The sequence below is a fragment of the Chlamydotis macqueenii genome, chromosome 12 (assembly GCF_036417535.1).
Source record: "Chlamydotis macqueenii isolate bChlMac1 chromosome 12, bChlMac1.mat, whole genome shotgun sequence".
In the NCBI taxonomy this organism is placed as follows: Eukaryota; Metazoa; Chordata; class Aves; order Otidiformes; family Otididae; genus Chlamydotis; species Chlamydotis macqueenii.
This window is the reverse complement of record NC_141567.1, coordinates 19,801,732-19,825,267: the sequence shown is the minus strand read 5'-3', so window position 1 is coordinate 19,825,267 and position 23,536 is coordinate 19,801,732. Positions and strand designations below refer to the sequence as shown.

The 23,536-nt window shown below is 38.0% G+C and overlaps 1 protein-coding gene and 1 long non-coding RNA gene across 3 annotated transcripts in view; one reads left to right on the top strand and one right to left on the bottom strand.

Moving 5' to 3' along the window:
- Positions 1 to 38: 38 nt before the first annotated feature.
- Positions 39 to 23,378, top strand: LOC147599303 (uncharacterized). The gene is made up of 5 exons (XR_015259846.1): positions 39 to 151; positions 755 to 847; positions 13,485 to 13,555; positions 19,146 to 19,291; positions 23,059 to 23,378. It is a non-coding gene; the product is annotated as an uncharacterized LOC147599303 (long non-coding RNA).
- Positions 12,249 to 23,536, bottom strand: part of RORA (RAR related orphan receptor A) — a 63,910-nt gene continuing 52,622 nt past the window's right edge. The window contains exons 4-10 of one of the 2 annotated variants that reach the window (XM_086756923.1): positions 22,369 to 22,764; positions 19,113 to 19,234; positions 17,713 to 17,845; positions 16,936 to 17,043; positions 15,432 to 15,542; positions 13,940 to 14,052; positions 12,249 to 12,609 (exon numbers count right to left, since the gene is read on the bottom strand). In XM_086756923.1, coding sequence (XP_086613049.1) covers positions 12,445 to 12,609; positions 13,940 to 14,052; positions 15,432 to 15,542; positions 16,936 to 17,043; positions 17,713 to 17,845; positions 19,113 to 19,234; positions 22,369 to 22,764 — 1,148 coding nt within the window. In that variant the 3' untranslated portion in view covers positions 12,249 to 12,444. The remainder of the gene's footprint in view (positions 12,610 to 13,939; positions 14,053 to 15,431; positions 15,543 to 16,935; positions 17,044 to 17,712; positions 17,846 to 19,112; positions 19,235 to 22,368; positions 22,765 to 23,536) is intronic. The other variant, XM_086756924.1, reaches the window with a different exon arrangement.

Below are 23,536 nucleotides of genomic sequence, written 5' to 3'. Positions count from 1 at the left end.
CTTGTGGCAGGCGGCGCTGCTGCAGGGCGAGGGTGTGGCGCCGCCGAGGCGCGTCGGAGTGCCGGCCCCGTCCCGCGTCACCGGGAGATTAAATGTTCCTGAGGCTTCTCCGCGCTATGGGCTCTGCTCCGACTCCGCGTTCTTCGCTAAGGTGTGGCCCTGACCAGATGTTGGGTGCCTCGAGCGGCAGTTCCTGCCCTGGGTGTGCAGAGGTGGCTGGGCCGGGCTGGGCTGGCTCAGCCCAGTGGAAGGACTGGGAGCGTGTGTGGGAAGCCTGAAGTGCCCCGTGGAGGTTGCTGCATTTGTCAGCTTCCCTCCTCTCCTGGGCTTTCAGTTTCCCTGCCTCACTTCCCACTTGTTAAGGTGGGCAGAGCCACAAAATCTTTTTTTTTTTTCTGATGATCAGGCTTCCCAGTGTGGTAAAATGTGGAATTCAAATATTCCCCATACCTGTAGGTCTAGATGATGGAAACCCATTGATTGTGGTGTTATAAGAAAAGGTGATTCCCTTCACAGCTCTACAGATGGAGGAATGAAGAGGGAAGGGAGGGTTGTGGCATGAAGCAAGCACAGCGTTCACAGCACCTAGTCCTGCAACTAAAACTTTAGGTGCTATACACAAATACATAAAAATACTGAGATGATTCTGAATGATGTCAAAACCCACCAACAAAGGAGTCTCTTTAGCTTGCTTGCAGATCAGTTTTAAGAATATTACTTTTAATTCTGCACTTTCTTGGTTTGCGTATCTCAGAAAAGCAGAAAGGTTTCTCTCTCCCTACTGGATCCACGCAGAGCCCAGTCCTGGAGGTAGCCGTGTAAGGAGTAACCTTACCTCAGAATCCAGGTATGGCAACAGTTACAGCCAGATTATTAGAAGACTTACCCAAGATTGTGAATGTGTCAAGTCGAATCCTACTTCAGTCTACATCTCTCTGAAACCTGCAGTGTTGTTTTTTTTTGGTGGTGTTTGTTTTTTTCAAATGGTGCTACTTTCTACATGTGATCTTTCTACTTTGATCACATAAACATGAACATCAGGAAACACTTTTTCACTGTGAGGGTGACCAAGCACTGGCACAGGTTGTTCAGGGAGGTTGTGGAGTCACCGTCCTTAGAGCCACTGAGAAGCTGTCTGGACGTGGCTCTAGGTGGCCCTGCTTGTCACTTTTGGAGGTCCCGGCAAACCTCAGCCATTCTATGATTCTGTGAAATAGTCAGATTAAAACCACCACCTCCCAACCCACAGTTTAGATATCATTATGGGCAGGCATGGGAGTCTTTGGTTTGCCTCTCACTTCAGGAAAAATTCCTGCATTTTATGTTGAACATATATAGCTGTTTATGTAGTTGTTGCCTAACCTATATCTTGGTGGTTAGGAACTCTCCTGTGAGAGGAAAGATGTGGCAGGAATCATGTCCTCAGGATGAGATAATTAAATCTGGATTTTCAGTGTCTCAAAGACTGCCTTAGTCATGGAGCTGCTGTAGAACAAATGGCACTGCTTAGCGCTACAGTTCTTAGAAAGTGATTACTTCCACTACTTTTTTTAGTAGACTTGATCTGTAGGTGAAGGCTGCTTCCAGATACAGTGCTTCAAAGATGAAAGCTAATACCTATTTCTGGATCATGGTCAGGCTTACAAATACTGAGCTGATAAAGCTCTGTCAAGATTGAGGCATTTCTGGGTAGGTGCAGAAGTACAATTTTACATGCCTGAAGTCTTGAGACTAAGCGTGCTGCTGACATTCAGGTGCTCCCAAAGTTTGCGCAGCAGAGGGGAGTTGCAACATTGAATTTTGATGCCTAAATTGTATTAAAAGCTCAATTTTGATACCCAAATCCTCATTTAGATCTAGGCTGAAGTGGTATTTCAGCAGTCACTGGGAAGGCCTTAAGCCAGATTTCTTGTATCTTGCACTTGATGCAGTGAACTGAGATTTCAAACAAGACGACACCTTAAAGGACAGGGAAGCTGGATTGATCCACATTCATTCTGAGGAGGTCTAAAGCTCTTGTTGGCCAAAAGGGGAGCTTAAAAGGTGCTTGGGAGTCGTCTTGTTTCCCCACTGCCAAACATTACACAGTGTATGTGCTAAACAACTCTGATATACACGCTTGGAAGCACAGCCTAATTTTGTAACGGTGCATTCCTTAAGGAGTAAACCTAATAAACCGTGATTCAGAAAAACAAACAGGATGCTACTGACAAAAAAATTAAGACAGATTTTTCCATTAGAAGCTGAAGTTTTATTACAGGATAACAGTACATAAAGCACATCTAAAATCGATGTGTTCAATGCACTTAATAAAGGTAATGTAATATTAAAGGTACAGTTTCTAAGTACAATATAACAACATTCATATTAGAATGAAAATTGGAGTATTTAAAAGACAACATTAAATCTCTTATTTTTACAGTCATATTTACAAAATGAATCAAAATACTTTTTTTGGGGACTGAGTAAAATAACAAACTTGAATATAAGCAGGCTATCGTGAGTTGGAAAGGTCCATGAAAGTGAAAAGTTAAGTGATTGGGTAAAGATCATTAGCAAAGGTTTAGTACACCACCACTTTAGTATTCCTCTCGATGGCTTACATTTTATTGTGGCTAGAAAAGGAATTTATACATACTGTACACATAACAGACAGCATATATTTATATGTACAGTATAATTGCATTTAAACTTCTGTGTATTTACAGAAATTTGAGCATATCACTCAACGAGGTTTTTGAAGTCTATGTGCTTAACCTTCAAACTGATATATTTTTGTAATCAGCATTTATTCTGGTCTTGTTTCGCCGAACATTTAGGAAACAGGGAGAATATATGTTAACCAAATGGTTTTGCATAAGTGTATCAAACGATTAAAATGAAAACAATAGGGAGAACGTGTTCCTAGCATTATGTATAGGTTAGTACATACAAATTTAAGAGTGACTCCTTTTCTCTTTGACAATATCAAAAGGTGACTTAAATCAACAAGGGAAAATAAAACTGTCATGGCTTATATTTAAATAAGATTGTAGCTTCAGGAGGTTTTTATAATTGTCCTGATAGTGTTCGCAATTAAACATTCCACTTATGAAAATATACCCACGGTGCAGTAAAGTTTGTATTTATTTTTAGGACAACAGTTTGTTTGCTGTTTAAAAAAAATTATTTATATATATATATTCCTTGGATTGAGGGTATAAAAGCAGTGCATGGAAGCCAAGAATCATGGCTTTAAAATTCACTACCTTCTATTATCAAAAAGTGCAGTAAACAGAAACATTGTATTTAATAAATTGCTCAAAAATCTTTGCTAAAGATCTTATAAATTCAGTAATATTACAGAAAAATTCTAATAAATATTTAAAAGGTTAATTACCTCCTTAGTTAGATATTTGATATCCATCAGTTTTTAAGAATTAACATGAAAATAATATCTAAAATGAAAGGAACAGGGGATAGGAATACTTTTAAGGGTACATGACTACGTAAATTAAGGTATACATGAAAAATAAAAACAAAACCCCCAAACCTGACAAAACATTGCAAATTCCACTTCTTAATTGAGTTTAGTTGCTAACGGCTGTCCTTGGATATGTACGCATGATTTATAAAGCATATCCAAGGACTGAATTTAGCCATCCATCTATCATGGAAGATTTACCGAAAATTCCTATTTACAGTAACTGGAGTTAAGTGTGTAGGCGTGGCCTAGTAACATCCGCAGTTTGAGTGCGTACAGCTCCTATTTAAAGTGAAGAGGGAGGAAGGCACCTGGCAGAATAACATCTATAAATATCAGATGCAACGACAGGATAGAACTCTCCCAACAAGCCAAATGACGCCCTCCCTTCCAGACAGACGGCATATTGTAATTACTTTATACTGGCAGATTAGATGTTTTTCTTTTTTTCTGATATTATACAGGCAGACTGTTTCAGTAACCAAAAGGATAACAAGCTGGACAGAACATTTTTAATAATGTTAATAATTAATAATGTTAATAATGTAGAAAAAATTCTACATATGATATCAAGTATCTGTACCGGTGAAGTAATTTTCTCCTTATTAAATATACTATAGAATAATTTATATAATGACACTATGCATTTAAAGAGAAAACCATGTCCCAAATCTTGTACTCTGATACAGGTACTTGTTGGGCATATGTTGGTGTGTGTATATATATATATACACAAATATATATATATTTATATATAGTTATACTCAGTGAAATTAACAAGACCCAAAGGTGGTATTGTCTAGGAATAAAAGGGGTTTGTTTGCTTTTGTTCACAAAAGTAACTTATCTAGCACCACACATCAGAAAAACACAAAAATAGCACACTCTAGTTCTAAACAGCTATGTCTAAAATAGATTATATAGTAAAACAGATATTATACAGCATAATGTGGTATTTGATAAACAGATAAATATTTGCACTGTGTAGGCTGTTTATAGTATAACTTTATCTATACAGAATGAAAGCAAAAAGTTAACTGTATAGAGGTGAGCAGAACAACATTAAATATTATGACTCCAAAGCAGAGACAAAGTTAGAGTTGAAAGAATAGAGCAAGATAAAATGTTTACAGGCCATTACAAGTCCTTAAATTAGTAGTAAAATAAGGAATCAGTTGCTCAAGTTTAAGAAAGCAGTAAACAAGAGATTGCATTTACATGCAGATGTCTAAAACTTGTATTTCTTTTAAATCTATGCACAAAAAGTCATTTGTTTTTATTGCTTGACATTCAGTTATGGCTAGAGTATTTTTAACCTTTTTTTGTACTTTGGAAACAAGAGTATTGTTAAAGGTGCCATAAAAATGGACAACATTGAAAACAGTTTGCAAATAAACCACCTAACACTGCAATTCTTTATACATTTTAAAAAGCCTTGTCTGGGGTTTGTCATATGTTAAATATATTTAATCTGGGAAAATACATTGTAGCTTGAAGCCTCCCATTGGCCCAAACATCCAATACAAAAACACATCTCCAGAAAAGGAGCAGGCAGACAATACAGTTACATATAAAGAAGCAGCCAGTTAATGTCCTAACAGTTCAAATATTCACCACTGTTCTGTAACTTGTTTCTAAATCAATGTAGAAATGAGGAACATTTTGGATTTAGAAAGGTGTACAGTACGTATGCCTTTTTGTGAAATAAAATTCACTGTATTGCTTATGAATTCTCTGCATTAGATATAGATAGCATTACAGATTGCAAGTTCCTGTAAGGTTTGTGCATCTACATTAAGACTTTGTGGGGTAATTTAGAGTAGTGTTTCTCAAACCGAAAGTCACAACCATTTGAAAGTTGCTAAGTGTTTAGATTATTATCAAAACACTATGTCAGGCAAAACGTAGGTTGGTTCTATGTGAAGTGTAGTGGCTCAGTTCTCCAGCGCAGAGCGTGTGGTTGTACTGGCTGCAGAGGAGTGTGCTGGCCAGGGGACTCATCCTGCTTACTGGATGTAGCTCAGCCCCCACAGCGTGGAGAGGCTGGAAGAGCTGGCTGTTGGCTGCAAGCGTTTGCAGTAGCCACGGAGTTACTCAGTACTAGCAGCAGCTCAGTTCCTTCGGTTAGGAAGTGCCGCTGGTTCGCACTCCCTGCCCCAGAAAAAGTAAGTTAATTCCAGCACAGAGAGCGCTATAAGGAAATACAGCCTAGAGGGATTGTGCTTTCAGAAAGCTTGAGAAACACTGACTTACAGGAAAACAAGTATACAAAGGACATATGAACGCTGAAAACATGCAGGTGTTAACAAAAAGGTGTGATGTCTCACAGCAAGTTGAACAACTTGATGGTGAAGTTCAGCTTGAAGAAGTAATGAGATGATGAGGGAAGACATAAAAGTGAACATTGTGGCAGAAGGAATGAACCTATGAGTATTGATCTGAAGCCTTTATCATGTTTTGTTTCTTATTTGGATAGCCTACTTATTGCTATAAAGTTATTGCTATATTCTACCACTGATAAAGGCAGGAAAAAAATATAAACAGCAACATTACATATGAAAAAGGTAGAATACAGCTTTTATTTTGATGTTGAAATTCTATTTAGTACCTGAATAAAGTTCCAAAGGTAGACTGTATATTATCCTAAATGTTACATGTTTTCCCCTCAAGTCCAGTGACCTAGCATTATTTAGCGAGCTATTATCACAGTACTAGGATTAAAGCACACACTGCAATGATTTTTAAATAAATACTCATTTAAATTTTAAAACTTCTCTTTATTGTTGTATTTGGTATCTGTATGCATTTGCCCTCATTTCCACCAAATGATTTACTGACAGGAGTATTTAAGCGTAAAGAAAACAGGAGGCTAGTATTCAAATATATTAATGGATGAAACTTTTAAAGTAATAAATATTAGTATTATTAATGAAAAAAATAATTCTAATAGTTACATTTCTCCAGCTAAGAAAAACAAAGATGTTTCTTCTGTGCAGTTTGAATCAAGCTAGCACAGGTAGAATTTCATATACTTAATACTCAAGAGAAAACTGCTTATTATTTTTGGATATTGGATACTAAATGCTGTTTCTGACATTTATATTAATAAGTTTATCTACACTGGGGAGTTTTGGAATGTGTACGGAAATAAGTACACGTTGTTTGCATGCACAGCTTATACTGTGTAACCTGTTTTGTTTATCAAGTGCAGACTATGCCAATCAAAAAAAATACTGTAATGTTTGGATCACCTCACTATCTATAAAATGTTTTGGTTAAAACATTTTATAGATAGTACATATTAACAGAATGTTTAATTGATCTGCAAGTACATAAAGAATAGGTCCTATTGCGAATCAGCAACAGGAATTTTTTTTCTGCTGAAGAAACCAGAACACAGACTGATGAAGAGGTCATACTTGCTAAGCGGTTGTCTGCCTTGGAAGGCCATTCCAAGCTAAACTTGACCGTCAGCACGTAAAACCCTAAGAAAAGGTTTCTCTATTTATTAGGCAACCTAAAGTAAACAACTGGAAGCCCTATACCCAGTGAAAAAACCCTCAGTAATGTAAGATGCTGGAGAACTGACGCTTTTTGCAAGCAGATGTGTTTGAGAAATTCAGTGTCATCCCAGTCTAACCCAAAGTCTTGAAATCTTGCTTGTTTTGTTTGCAGTTGCTTATTTACTTTTCTACTTGCATTTTCAAAAGAATGTGAAGCCATAAAACAAGGCTAAGTGGGACAGGCTTCCAGAATCCTACAGTTTGGCACTTGGAGACTTCCTAGAGATTACTGGGTTTTGGTGCCATTGTAATCACTTGGAATTGCTGTATTTGAGGTACTCAATATGAAAATGTCTTCAGCCTCAGTATTTCTTCCCAGTCAGGTTTTTTGCTTTACCATGAAGCATATGCAATAACGACAGACAACGTCTGAAGTGCTGTTCTTGTATTCCTGCAGACCTGTGCTCCTTTCTATGCGACTTTGTTGACGAAACCTAATCATTACCTTCTCATTCTTACTGTATTATCATCAACTCATTTGTTTTCTTAGATAGTAATTTAAATACTGAAAACCCATTTTCTATTGCAAAACACTGAAATTCAGCTGGAAAAATAGTCCTATCATTATAAAAATATCCAGAGGGTATTGGAATTAATTTAAATCATTTATTTAATGGATCAGCATTAATTTATTTTCTAAAATATAATTGCAAAACCTTTGCGCTGTTTGGAGTACTTTTGCTTGAAAAAAAATAAAGACCAAAGAGCAGCTACACTGCAAAACTGAGTAAGAGAATGAGGCACACATAGAGCATTTAGTTAAAAAAAATATCCAGTTCTCTTGTGCCTGAGGGGGAGGGGGAAGGGAAGAAATACTAGCTTTTTTTTTTTAAAGTAATTTGTTCCACCAGTAGTACTGGCTACCCTGTTGAAGAGTTTTAGAATATCCCTGAGCACATTAATTTCTGACTCCTAATCCCAGCTCCAAAATGATAGATAGGGCTTCTGTTGTTGGTAACGAGATGGATTGTCATTCACAGTTAAGTCAATCATAAGGTGCTTATCTATTTACCCTTTTTTTCCACCAATCAGCACAAAGAACTGTCAGAAAATAACTTTTATTTTCCTTTTTTAAATAATAAAAGGGCACAAAATTTAAACAATCAGTGTTTTGTGACAGTGGTTTAGGATTATTATCTGGCTGCCCCTCAACAACAGACAAGTGATTCAATCGACATTCCTTAGCAAAAAAAAAAAGAAAAAAAAAAAAGAAAAAAAAATCCTGTACAAATATGTATTTTTCCCTGAGGGATCAAGGTTACACCCGCAAGTGCTCTATGTACATATTGCACTGTAGAGGAATGAAGAACATGTGCAAAAAAAGCAACAATGATTGAAGCTTACTAATCAAACCTTTTAATCGTGACTGCTATGCCATCTTGCATTTTGGAATGTCGGAACACAGCTATTCCTTTAATCTAAAATGTAAAAAACAAAAAAAAAAAGGAAAGAAAAAGAAAAACACACCTCTACTATGGCACATTCAATGAAATAAAAAGTTTTCCAAAGACAAATAGACAAATTCCATCAAGAAAATAATACAAAGTTCGTTCATTTGTTTTTTTTTTGTTTTTTAGAAAAATTACATTACTTTCTTTCATTGTTTCACATTACAAAATCTTTTTTTTAATGTTTACACAAATCACATTTTATTGCAGGAATATTTCAAGTGCCATCAAACATTTATAGAAGGGTTAAAAAAATAGAAGTCTCTCTAAAGTGGTCCAGACAAGGCTTTGTATAGAATAAATCTTTTTTCCAACTTCTGTTTTTGACTTAAGTACTTTGAATACATTTTCTTTATTCCATTGACACTTAACAGCCTAGAAGCAGCCACTCACACGTACCCACGCATATGTTCATGTGTGCACACAAATGTACTCTCTCTCACACGCACACACAGGTGCACAGACACACACAGATATCTTGGTATCCATACTAAGATAGATAAGCTTTAATAAAGAACAACCAAACTTAAAACCAGCCTCCCTTTTCACCTAATCCCATAGTTTGTAAGACGTCAAACAATGTTGGAGATGAAGTATATCAGGGTGGTTCAAATGACAGTATAGTATAGTATCTCTTTCCTAGAAAGCCAAGAAAACATCTCCATGGATAGAGGGAACAGCCAATGAAAATCTCTCTGCAGACTGTAAGGAACCGATCATTCAAAACTGATATATTATTCATTTATCTTCAGCTATCCTCATGTTTTTGTTTGCAGTGAACTGGGCAGATTATGAAAATACTCCTGTGACCCCAATTGACCCCAAATACGTTTTTTAACTTGAGTATTCAGTTGATCACCTGATACCAGGCCATAGTCCCAGAGGTTTCGCAGAGCGCATTTCCTCTGCTGCGCTGGGCTCTTAAATGGCTGTTGCTCTGACCAGCCAGTGACGTTATTCTACGCCCCCTTTCATAAAAGCCTCCTTGGCAACAGAAGTCTTATCAGTGCATCTGCCATGCTATATCCCCTTTTTTCCCCTATGAAGAGCAAACCAAAAATAATATTCTATTGCCAAGTGGCTCTTGACTGTGATCACAAAAGCAGTTACTTGGGGTATGTATGCACAGCCTGATTTAACAAGGTGCCAGTACACAGGAGCTCCCACGGATGAAAATGAGAGGACTTTCTGGCCTGGAAGATCACGTCACAAGCTGTTTTCAGATGCAAAGGGCTTTCAGCTAAGGTCCTCTCTGGAGCCCTTTTATGGTTTTGTATTTTATTAGTAAATCCTCCTGAAATCTGTGTGGTCCACGACTTATAGGTGTAAATATGCTGAACTAGATACCAAACAAAACCATTGGCACCTAGATGCCTGGTAAAGTACCAATACTCATCAGGAAAAGGTAAGAAAAGGACGTGACTGAAAATTAATCCCCAAATATTTTGCCTGGTAGCCTACTTATTATCAGAAGTAGGAGTTGTATCTTGCTCTCTACAGGTCTTACTTCATTATTTGTTAGTTGACACTGAAATTAAGTTTAGTTGATCTTTACAGGACTAGCACCTAAGGCTGGTCACATTCAGAAAACATTTGTAAGTTAAAAGGGTTGCTTTAAAAACAGAAACACACATTAGAATGAAAGTACCATATCATGCCAGTTACTCCAATAAAGTAAACAATGATTCTAGGAAAAGCGTTTCAGTGAGTGTGGAGAGAGCATGTGGCTGGGCTGTGACCGGCCTCTTCGGGAGCAGGCAGGATGGAGCAGTACAAGCCTGGCTCTGCAGACTTTTCGAAAAGCCCTCTCATGCCTCCATCCCAGTGCTCATGGAGGTGCAGGTGTTATGGCCTCATACTCGGGGGGGAGGGGGGTACACTGCTTTGAAGGGGAAACACATGATGTTCCTTTCCCTCTCCTTTCAGACCCTAGAGATGAGTGATAGCTGTAAGCTTCCCTGATGTTGCAGACTAACATTTTTAATCGGTGTCACAGCTAAATGTCTCAATTTGACCCCAAAGGAAACATGTTCAAATCACAGAAAAAACCCGTTTTGCTTGTAATAACCCACTGACCTAATTCTCCATTTAGGCTTCAGTGTGCTTCTATTCACTTCTGTTACTTCTTAACGACTATAATGTATGTAGGAGATTGTTGTCCTTGGAAATTAAAGCAGTGGAGCACATTCTGTCTCAGTCCTTTTTCTTTTTTAAAGAAACACATCCTCATCTCATCCAAACCCATTATGCACCTTTGGCTCAAACAGCCACAGTTTATTTTGTCATGTCATTTATTGTGAATCTGCTTCCTTCAGAACTAGGTTTATTTGCCAAATTAGCTCAGAGACAGTATTCTTCCTAAAAGGAATGGCAATTAATAATAGTAAAGACTGCAATACAGGAATCACAGTTTCAGGATTAGGAATGCAGATGTATGATATTAATAATTTCCAGGCATTATACGGAGTAGAAACCAATGCTTTCTAGCAACAGCATGCCTTTACTTTGTTAGTCTGTCCTCATCTGATAAACTTTAAAGTGCATCTTTTTAAATTAGGAGAGCAATGGACTTCTCTGTTCAGCTACCTGAAATTGAACTGCTGGATGCTGGAAGAACATGGGTCAGTGTCTCATCTCACTGAAGTCAAAGACAAACCTCCTATGGATTTTCACAGGCTAGAGTTTGGAGTTTGAAGGCATTGTTTACGATATGGAGTACAAAAGTATGTAATAGGTATAAAAATTTCTTTTCCACATACGTGTCGTACACACATACTTTTCCTGTAGATATAGACTCAACTAAATACCTTCAAACCTGGATTTACGGTGGGCAGAAATACACTTTATTTAACAGCCTGATATTCAAGGATGCTGCGGTACTCATTTGTAAATGATCTGCAATTGCTTAGTTCAACTTTGACCACGGAATATCAGCACCTTTGAAAATGAGGCTTTTGACTTGTGCACCTAAATCTGGATTTAGGCACATAATTTTCAACATCCAGGTTTGAAAAATTTGAAAATAAAAGTACCTTTGAAATTAACAGCTGAAAAGCTGACTGTAATTTAGAAAAATGTCATTATTTTCAACTCTTAAAAAAAAAAAAATCTGTGTAACCTTTTCAGGATATGACCAGCCTCTCTTTAAAAGTAACATGGAAAACAGCAGCATAAATACCTCCCATTGTACCAGTACCTGCCAAACCTTTTTCAGTTAAACTTGAATTTCTGGTGCACATGCAACACAACAATGAACACGCTAGCATTTAATTTAAAGAAAAAGGTGCAAAATGAAAGTGCCTTATCAATTCAACAAGAAAAGCTATACCAGTAACTACATTTTATATTAATTAAAACAATATATAAACAATATCTCTTTTGCTATATATAGTCTTCATGCCCATTTACCCTGTAATATATTATAATGCTATTGTTGCTATTGCTATGGACCCTTTTCATGCCGTTCTGTCTACTGGCAAACAGTGGTAGGTGAAAAAATCGTCCTTCATGAAACAATGAGCAAGTTGTGCAAACTGATGCTGAAATCTCTGCAATGCACACCAGTCACTGATTACTAGGTGGACTCTCTGTTCTGATCAACAAATTGATTGTTCTGTCAAAAGTCTGGGCAGTGAACTACGAGAGAAAACAACCTTCTGACATTAGCACTCAGTCTGTGTAAACAGAGGTCAAGGATTGAGAAGCTGAGACAGAAAAAGGGTCCATATTTGTAGGCATAATGGAAATCATATGCATGAGAAAAACAAGTTCAACTTTGTTTCATTGTTTCCCATCCTTCGCCTGACCCCGACTGCCAAGAGATGTGCAGTGTGTTGGCTCCCTAGGTCTGTGCAGGGCCATATAAAGTGTCTTGGTTTTCTTTCTTTTTTTTTTTTTTTTTTTTTTCCTTTTCCTTTCTTTGTTTTAATGTTTGTACTTCGGACATTCTAGAAGTGCTTAGGTGATACGTTTACCCATCAATTTGCATCGCTGGCTCAAATTCTGAAGTGAACAACTCCTTGTAAAGTGGAGGAAAATGAAGTCGTACAATGTCTGGGTATATTGCTTTAAATGCCATAAGCTTTTCTGTATGTCGTCCACACAGTGCTCTTAAAGTAGACACTTTGCATATTAACTGTAAAAAAAATGAACAGAAGTCATACGGTCATATATGGAACCAAGCCTCCCAATCTTACTCTTAGGATTAAAGCTCTCTCAAACACTTTGACTTAACTTCAGTTGTTTACTTTAACAATGACATTACAGATACATCATCGTGGATGTTTGTTACATTAGATTTTCAAAAGAATAATAAAAAAAGAGGAATCTACTAAAAAGCTATTTCAATAATGGATTAATGCTATTTCTGAAATAATATTTTCTTTAAGTTCCTAGGAGAATGTATCATCAGGTTTCCTCGCTCTACCAAGCGCTGGATTGATTTAGAAGTATTTCATGGCTGGATCGTAATTCCTGGAGCTCAGTCATTCTCTTGGAAGAAGGCAGTCTGAGTACTTTTGAGCCCCTGTGAATATTATGGAGGGAACTGGCAATGCACTAGAGAAGGCTTTTTTAATTTATGCCAAATAAGATGAAAAGGAACAGATGAGAAAAATCTGTACTTCAAAAATATCACTAGGGTACTCCCTGAACTTACTGGGTAAATTATTTTTATCCAAGCACATGGAACAAATTTTCTTCCAACAAAGGTATCCAAAGTATATGCTGGGAAAAGAATTACATGAGCTAGGATTTGAAATGAGGACAATTTGCAAAGCCTGGGCTGGGCCATCCTGCTTCTCTTGTAATTAGTTCTGTGGTGTGAAACGAAGCATGAGCTTTCTGGCTGCGTAGAGTTCTAAAAGGAACTACCTTTGTAAGAAGGTGCCTATTGTTGCCCCATTCTTCAGATTTATTTTTTAACATCACACCACTTTCCCATTTTTGAAAAATCAAGTGAAGATATTTAGATTATCATAACAGTATGTAGTGTCTCTTTCTCTTCCCTAGGCATCAATATTTGGAAGAACTGCTGAGAAGAAGGCTGTGTGGGGAACTTCTCAGGAAAGACTGAAAACATGGTTAGTTTGGGTATTGGATGTTACAACTTAATTGTTATGCAGGTAGAAACTTCACGAGGATTGAGGCAGGCATGTTGTACAACTGAAATAACATTCTGTGTGGCAGAAATGTTGTGTAGAAGAAATAGGATAAAAACTTTATCACTTTTCATGAAGTTCAACATTAAAATACTTCTTTTCAGACCATTATCCACCAGTACATCACCATTTCACCTCTTCTAGTTTTTAGTAAATAGTTTCAGCTAAGCACCTTGATTTTGAACAAAGAATTCTGGGTTTATAAGTAACAAATTAACTGCATAAAAGCTTTTACACCATCACTAAGATACTGTTCCTAAGAAAGCATACGTTCACAGTTGTGACACAGCACAGTACGAGTCTTACCTTTGTTAGAATTCCATCTTCTCGGTGGTTCTTCTGTAGGACGTGCTGAAGTGCTAGCTGGATCTTCTGTTGGAGTTTTTCAATTTTTACTTTCTCCTGAAGCCATGAGCGATCTAAATATAAATGAAGTTAACACCTCTAGTACTACACACATCAATCACAGTGCAGCAGGAAGTACTAAGTCTGTTACAGATTCGTCTTTCTTGTTTGCAACCTTCCTTCTACTGCTCACGTAGTCTTATATAGAAAATGAGTTTCAAAATTAATAGGGTTTGGAGCGTATTTATTACGTGCACATAAAATTACTTTTATAAAGCCCTTAATTAGAAGAATGCAGTGTATCTGAGTAAGATTTATTAATCATTTGCTAGTAAGGTCTGTAAAATGTAGACTGCTTACAAAATAAAGCTAGCAACTTTAGTGGGAAGTAACATAACAAACAAGTAGTTGGAGTGGATATTCTTGCTGAGATCTACAGTAACATACAGAAAAAATCAGAAGCAAATATTCACCTATTAAAAAAAACCTCCTGAACTTCCTAGCAGAATAGTATTAGCTGCTACATCCTCTGTGTGGCAGAACTGTGGGATTCTGTGGCTTACACACTAAGACACAGGGCTAAAATACTTCTGATCTGGCAAACAGCAGGAGAATGTATTTATGATAGGCTCAGTAAACCCACTGTTGCTAACAGACTCTTCCACCACCACTCCTGAGTCCACTATGCTGCAGTCTAAAAACAGAGTGTTTACTTCCTTGAGTGTGATGCCAGACACGAATTTTCTGGACTGGTATCTTGTTTCACCCAACCTAATAAGCCCTCCCAGAACCTGAAGTGCTGTGCTACTTGAGATTATTAAGTTATTTTAGTCATGCATGGCAGACCCAGGCTGACTCTTGGGGTGATTTGTACGTCTGGCGCCATAATTCTCAGTGTACCCAGCTTCACGATGGGGACAGATACCTAAGCTCCCTTGGTACCTTTGCGATGCCTAAAATGGCAACCCCACTTAACAGACCTGAGGTGAGACTGGAAGCACTCTGTCGTGTGCTTGTTGGAGATGTCCCTGCTCATTGCAGGGGGGTTGGACTAGATGACCTTTAAAGGTCCCTTCCAACCCAAACCATTCCATGATTCTATATAATACATAGAATTGATAATTCTATATAGTGGCTATTTTCTGCCTGTCTCATTTAGATTGAGCCAGTGGTCTCACTCAAACGCATTTAAACCTTTGCAAAGAAGCTGAGTCCTCTGCTGGGTGAAAATTTGGAAAACAAAGGCTTAGATTAGGATTATCAACTTAACAAATTTATTCCTAAAGCCTAAATAGTTTTACCGTGTTTATTAAAATAAAAAATTTGTTCAAGATGACCACACTCAAAAAGATGGTGACATTCCACACTCTCCAATAGCCTTAACATTAGCACTAAAAAGACTTCAAAATAAAACAACTACCAAATAAACCTAGAGCAAACATTTATCTCTTACCTGCCGACATTAAAACAAAGGCAGAAAACAAAGCTATCTCATCTTCTGTCAGGTGCATAGAACATAAACTTTTTCCAAATTCAAACACAAAACTAATGAAGTCTTCACAACCTGCCAAAAAGAAGGTACAGCTCATGCCACATTGTTTAAAACTTCTTCAGAGCTACAGAGTTGTCATTTATTCTGACAGGTCAAAAAAGGAGGTAAAATACTTCATAGGTGAATGGTCTTAAGGACTGTGGAGTGATGGTAGTGAGATCTCACTCATGCTTGAGCTTATGACCCCATTCCCATGAGTTCCCAGCTCCCACACCCTGGCAGCCATTACCTGGAAGGTTTTGCACACTGTATCTTTTCCACATTTAATTCTTTGGGGGTAAATACAGATAAAAGCCAAGCCATTTTCAAGCTCAAAATTGGTTTAGCTTTGTTTCTGTTCTAAATGGAACCTTCTCATGTCACTGTGGACTGGAGGTTCAAAATATGTACTTGAAAAGTGCCGATTTTACTACTACTGAGCACACAGAAGAGGGAGAGGAGAGAGGCATACAAGGTACATGCAGGAGCAAAGGGAGAAGCCAAGGTCTGAAAGCTTTTCATGCAGAAAAGGAACTCCGTCTCCTTTCATCCATTCTCTTGCCCACACAGGTGTAAGTCAGGTTACTGCTGCTGTTACACATGCTGTTACGCAGTTTGCAAAAGCGGAGCCCTGCTTTGAAGGGAATTGCAACCTGATGGAAGAGCGCTCTCCTCTGCAGCCCTCAGCCCCAGCCCAGCCTACATTTCTGGATGTAGTTTGTAACAGATGAAAGTTGTGTTTCATTGGAACCTACACCTGATACTGCATTCTCTGAACTGTTTGCACTCAAACCTTGTACCTTGAGGAGTTTTAGAAAGGCAGAGAATACTTCAGTAATTGTACAGCATTCTCTGCTGCTCTATTCTCATGGCCCTCCAAAATGGCTTACATCCCAAATCTATACCCAGTGCAATGCATCCTTTTAAAATTAGCAAATATATATATATAAATCAAAATTATAAACTGTGGTTTAATTTAAAAAAATATTTACAATATTTTACCTGCAAATAACTGGACTTGGCATATTACAAAAGACTATTAACATCTTCAAAGCAGTAACATTATATCCAAAATTAGCTTAAAATCTGCTGCCTTTTCCAACAGGATATATGTTACTCGAGATAATGAAATCTGGGCTTCTGCTCTTAACAAGTCTGTCCAAACTGCTCTACCCTCATCTGAGACAAGCGTTGAATTTCAACACCAACAGTCCTTTACTGCATGGAGTTAAGCTGTTTTAACTCCTGAAATCAGCTTGGCCTCCAACAGAGCTTACAAAATAAAGCAGTCTGAGCTTTGGAACTCTCTATTTGAATACGATAGCCTTTTTCAAAGCAGCTGTCCCCTTGCTTTTCCATCTTATTTTTATTCTGTTGTTTTTTGTTTTTTTTTTTTTTTCAGATAGAACACTTGACATTTCCTTACCTAAGGACTTGAAAACCTCTGGGCTAGCATACTTGCCATCAAAGTAGACTGTGTTGTTCTGGGAGTCAAAGGCACGGCACATTCTGATGAACACAACCTCTAAAGACCCTAAAACAGAAACAATGTATGTTTGACTGTTTAAGTAGAGACTTCAGTTGCAAAGAGCAAGTGAGGATTTAAACATGGCCTATGCTCTGCATTCAGTATCAATCAGGTAGGGCAGTAGGTTTCTGTGGTGTAACAGAGCATAGTTTGATTTGCTAGTAGAATTAAAAGAATTCCCATAAACCTCTTTAGAAGTTTTTGCTAAAGCAACTTGGTTAATGCTAATAAACTCTAATAATTTTTTATTAGAGTAATGAAGTCTCTGAAGCCAAAGCAGCTCATTCAGACTTATGTTCACAAAGCTTTGACAGCTTTGTCCAGTATTTGTAAACTGCATTACTTCTACAACATCTTGCATAGAACAATCTGGATTTTTGTCTTGACGTTATTCGCTATTAGTAAGCCAAAATAAAAAAAAATTTAATCCAACTTTTCCATCTTTACACGCTCATTGCTCCCTTTTTTCATAATGAAGATTTCATACGTAGACTTGAATATGTTTTATCCAGAGTAATTAAGAAGGTATAGTACTTCAAACAAAGACCATTTGTAAGGTTTCTCCCCTGAATTATTTTAAATTAGCATTGTACAACACATGTACACATGTGTATACAGGTAGCACCTTCCTCAGTCAAAACTAATAGAAGCAGACCTTAAAGCTGACCCACATACCTGCTTTTAAAAGCACAATTTGATCGTTTTGACACAGTTCCATAAAGCCATCAATGCGTTTGGCAAATTCCACTACATACTGTATAGCTTCTGTTATTTTGACTGCGCATAACTGCCACATTACCTCCCTTTGCTGTTTGAGAGAGAAGAAAAATAATTGAAAAATTACCAATCAAGGTTTGGAAAGCCCATTTTCATAAAGTAAAACTGAGTTGGGGGGAAAAAAAAAAAAAGCAGAGCGAATTATCTCCAGCACTCATGGCTACAGTCTGCTTATAAGAAAGGGGAATTAACCTCAAAGCCAAAGACCAGTGTGGATGAGTGACAATGCAAACAGGTGAGACTTCTTCAGTGATGTCAGAAGAGATCCAGGTTGGAGTGGTTTTATTGTGTAAGCCAAAAAGGTCAAAGTATAATGATTTCTGGTGATTGCAGTGGCAGTTTTATTCACGACATCAAAAGAAAATGCGAAGTTACACTAGCAGTGCATGATCACATTTCTTGTGTCATTTTCTGTATTTTGTGCTGAATGTAAATGATCTAACTAGCTTCTCTTCATAAGGATACATATGAAGATATACAGATATGGGGATTATCTTGTTAACCACATTAAAAAAGGCATGCAAGTAGTGATTTTCTCAGATGTTGATAACAATTTGGAATTAAATTACCTAAACAGTGGTAAAAAATATATTCTTAAAGGTTGGTTTTTTTTTTTGGTGGAAATTAAAAATATCTTCAAAGAACAGTGTGCTTTAAATAGTGCTCCCCAAGACAATTTTCCAAAAATAGCCATTTGGTAGTAGTTTGTGGATGGAAGGCATACTGGAAATAGAAGCACTGATTAAATTTTACAACACCGCCTGGTGTCAGGGCAGCACTGTGCTGCTATTCTATTGGTAAAACTGAAACGCCGAGTGACAACTGTAGAATGAATCAGGATTACAACCAGGCACTGAAGGCTGGAAATCTGAAAAGACTTCTGTGTTTATAAACTCAAAACAAAACACACCATGTAAAATTACAAAACTTGGTGGCTTCAGCTTTTTTTTTTGTTGTTGCACTTGATCTGGAAGATTACAAATTAAGAAATTATAATAACATGCCATTTAGGATTGAAAAAATTTCTCTAGTTTCTTATCCTTGTTTATCAATCACCAACAGATAAGATTTTAGGAGTATGGCTTTGCCTTTTCCTGTACCCATAAAAATCACAAATGCAAAGGATATCCTAACCATCTTGCTGCTTTTGATTCTAGCGTATTATTTTTTTGAAAACACACAAAAGTACACATTCCTGATAGTAAACAGAAAGCGGTGAAAAAGTGAATTTTGCAGTGTGTTATGGAAATACCATGCTTTAAAAAGAAGCATGCCACAGCTCGGCATGCTTTTAATACCTTGTTCTGATAGTTCTCAATCTCTTCCTGCAGGAAAGTCTGCCATGTTATCTGCTGTAGCTCCTCTCTCAAGTACTGGCAAGTTTCCATGTGTGACTTGGAAATATTCTGTGCAAGATGTTCTAAAAGAGAGACCAGAAAGTGGCACATGTTAGAAGCACAAAGCTGTACCTTCAGAGGTGAGAGAGCTAACATATTCCAGTTGCAACAGAGGGGCGGGGACTGGGTTAGCTGTTAGGAAAAAAATCCTCTCATTTCAGATCTTCTTCAATTTTGCTTCATGAAAATAAACGCATGTAATGCAAACCGCTAACGGGCTCGAGGAAAACAAAGCAGAAACCCGGTTTTTAACTCAGCTGGCCGGGCCCCGGCGCACCCGTTAGAGGGCACCCTGTGCACACGCACGCACCCCGCTCGCAGAGCGGGGCTGGGATTTTCATACAGGAACACCAAACAGGCCGTAAGATGCTTAAGTGAGCTCGAGTTTATTTTTTAATAAATAAACTTCTACTGGGGACAGACTTCTTTCTCACACAGCAGTGGGTGCAAAACAAAGCTTGTATGATCAAAAAGCTTGCAAAATAAAGGCAAAGTTGGTGAAACCTGGGAGCATTCAAACCACTGCAAATTCAGTAAGTGGCCTTGCAGCCTTCAGCAAGATACAGTCAGCCTGGAAACCTGGGCTGAGAATTACACTCTTAAGTAGAGCCATAGAAAAAAATCTGCACAAGTGAGGTGATGCTTCTCGAGGCAGGGTATGAGAATCTCTGTGGGGACTGCCTTGCTGAATACAAGTCCCTCTGCATCACGCGTAGGGAATGTAAGAACACTGCCAGCCAGGCAGCACATCTTCAAAAGCCAAATTCATTTGTGTTTTATACAACAGCAGCTTTCTAATAAAGAAATAACAGCTAGTTACCACCTGTCGAGTGTGCTGTCAAGCAGGACGCTATCACATGAGGCTGCCTGTGAGGGAAAAGTTTATTTTCTACTCTCATATCATTAAAAATATTAGGAAAATGCCCTTATTAGAGAATCCAAGTAACTAATGTAACACACTAAAGACTCAAGGCTTTTTTCCTCAGCTTTAGAGTACTCGCTTAGTTAACTGCACATGATTTAAAATTTCCATACAACATTTTAATTCTAAATAAACTATTTTTTTACTGCTACACTTGGTTAAAAGACCCAGAAGGCAGATTTATATTTATTAATAAAACTTGATTCCATAAACCTTTAGGAACACCTTCAAAAGCATGAATAGCATTTACACATCTGAGTTCCACTTCTACTATCTTTTCTACCCTGACTCTTCACGTGTGTCTCTTCTCCTATTTTAGCCCGTGACAAGTAGAGGCCCGGTGACCTGTCTCATGCAATTGTGCAGCTGGTGCTTTTGCAGGTTAGGCCACCGAAAAGGAAGGCTTAAAATGAACAGGAACAGTGGTTGTTAACGACATGGGGATATTCTGAGGGACTCGAGCGTTAGGTCTTCTGTGAAACTTTACTTAACAACGACCAAACCCAGCTCTTTAGAAACGGAACTGTTAGACCAGTCAGTCTGTTCAGTATCTTACTGCATTAATAGTTTGATGCAGGATACTACCTGAAAAGTCTTTAGTGTACAGCTGAGGTAAAATCAGATTATTTGTGCTACCATACAATCAATTATGTAGAATATAAGATAGTTTATACTTTGGTTGTCATCATAGCTTTTATGTACTTCAGAGTAATTTATTTTTTTTTCTTTCACGAGTGTGTACTTAAGACATTTGCTCTGGCTAGCAGCAACCCACAGCATTGTACCTGCGCCCTTGCAGGATACAGGAGGTGAAATATTACTATGTTATTCACACCCTCGGCCTCAGTTCTGGACTGTATTTCAGCACACACCTAAATACTTTCAATGAACAGCCACACCCTTCTCAATTGAAACCTTAGTCTGGAAGACAAACATTCTTCAAACACTGGCACTGTCAATGCTGGGCACCCAAATAGTGCTCTGTGGGGTTTAAATGCAAGCACTATGTAATGTAAATACAGCTAAGCAGCATGACAAATTTATTTTAGGCCAGTGTTCCAAACTCAACACCTGGCATAGGAAGGAAAAGCCCTTTCTTTTTTTCTGTGGGTTTAATGTAGATCGTCTAGTAACTCCTGTGAGAACATTAACAACCATTTGATTGAGACAAAGCTGGTAGCATACCCTTTATCCTATTTTTTTTTCTTCTAATTTTTACTAATCTGCAACTGAAGTTATTTGAACTCAAGCCAGGCACAATATTTTGGCTGTCACAACAAATTATTTTGCAGAGAACTGCATTCTGCAACATAAGGACATTAAAAAGTAAGCCTTCTTGTCCCTTCCTCTGCAAAATTTCTCAAAACAACATAAACTAAAATAAAAACAAGCAAAATTTTGTATCATGTACTTGCCTCTAATTTTAAAAAGTTAGCAAAAAGAGAAAAAATTAACTTGGAATACCTGATTTTTCAAACAATTTTTAGGTTTTTGTAATGGAATAATTAGCAAAAATGTTGCTTAGGCAAGCAAAATAACTTTTTAAACGCCTCAGTGTTTATATAATTCAGAGAATCTTAAAGCCACTTCTGCAGCATCCTATTCCAGTTTGCTTATAACCAGTCCACACAGCACGCTCTAACTCCAGTCTCATTTGTTGATAAGTCATAGCTGTGGAATTCAGCCCTAGTGTAATCATTCAGGGAAGAGTTTAAAGTAAAACGTGCTCATTACTGTGCTCATTGTAAGGCTCTTAGGGAAATTATCAAAACTTGCTACATTCAAAAATTTTCTGAAGTATTTGGAGCCAGATTGTCTTCAACCAGCAGAAGAAAATGGGCCTCATCACTTTTTGTTAGAAAATAAAGAGTACTGAGGTAATGAAAACAAAGATAAAACGTTCAAAAATAATCTGCAAATAAAGAAACACTCTGCCTGTTTGCTCAGCACTAGAAATTAGCTTGTTAATCAGTATTCAAAGGGTTTATTGCAAGGACTGAAAACAAAAGCAACTCTCCTAGAGCTGATCAACCACGAGCTCCTGGGATGTTCAGTCCAGTTCCGTAAGGTGTTCACCACGTTCCCCGACTGGGGCATTGTGCAGTTCACAGAACGCCCACACATGCTTACAGCCGTACTGAAGCAGCATTCTCGCTATCACCTGGCTACACGTGCCACTTTAATCCACAGGGTACTGTAAAGACAATTACAACGGAAGCTTTTCTCTCTCATTACCTAATTCTGCCATGGACACAGTTGGAGAGGTCTCCCCATTTGTAAAAGAACAATAAGGGAAGAAGCCCGATGCTGGTGTGTAGTCACATATTGGTTCTGGTTTGATTCCATTAATATCAAGACCCGACTGATCTGGAGAAGGCTGTATGTCTAAGTAGAAGCTGCTAACTGCAGAGTCTGCTTTGCTACCTTCAGGGGTATGCCCATCAATGTAATTACTGAGGTCGTCATGTAGCTCTGTTAACCCATTGGTGGTGATATTGTATGTTGGTGTGAGTGGTTCTGCCTCTCCTGGTTGCTGCTGATGATCTCGCTGCTGCTGCTGCATTCGATGTTTCTGCACCTCCGCGTACAGGCTGTCCCTCTGCTTTTTTGACATTCGACCAAACTTTACAGCTGAAATACAGACAGAGAATACATTACATTTGTACAAATCCGCTACTGCGCTTTAATTGTCTTGGGTCTGTAAGCACTGTACGGAAGGACACAGTATGAAAGGCAAATCAGCAGGACGGGCAGACCCCAGAATCACTTCTCTCAGTTACAGGTAGTGTAGCTGCAGCATCTGCTCTTCAAAAGACAGATTTGAACATGCTACCGAAACGGACCATCAGAAGTCACTGTTTTAGCTTAATTCATTAACTTTCCACTTCTATATTGAAAAGACTGTCTCTTTTATTTCCACCACAGTTGACAGATGCATCTCTTCAGCATTCAAATCCTACCTGGAAAAGTGGAAGCTAAACCGGAATATGCTGGCCTGAGATAAACCAGTTCCTACTAGCTGTGTATTCCTGCTACGGAGTGAACCTCGAGTTAGGTATATGTGTCTAGGGTCTATCTCAGAGAGTATCAAAGCAAGCTTTATTGATATGAGGACTGAAGCGCATGGGAAGCACCCACAGAACCTGCTTTCAGTGCAGCTTACTGTGACAAGCAAAGGTGTTGACCCCGTGAATCGTGTTAATAAAATATATAGGTGGGCATGTGCGTACACGCACACATGTGTATGTACACGTGTATGTATCTCTCCATGAAATTATTAATACTTTGAGAAGTATTACTTTAAGCATAAACCAGAGGCAACTGGTTTGGCACATCCAGGGAATTCCTAAGAACATGGTATGTGATTCCTGGGACCTGTATCAGCTGTAAAAGCCTCATCATT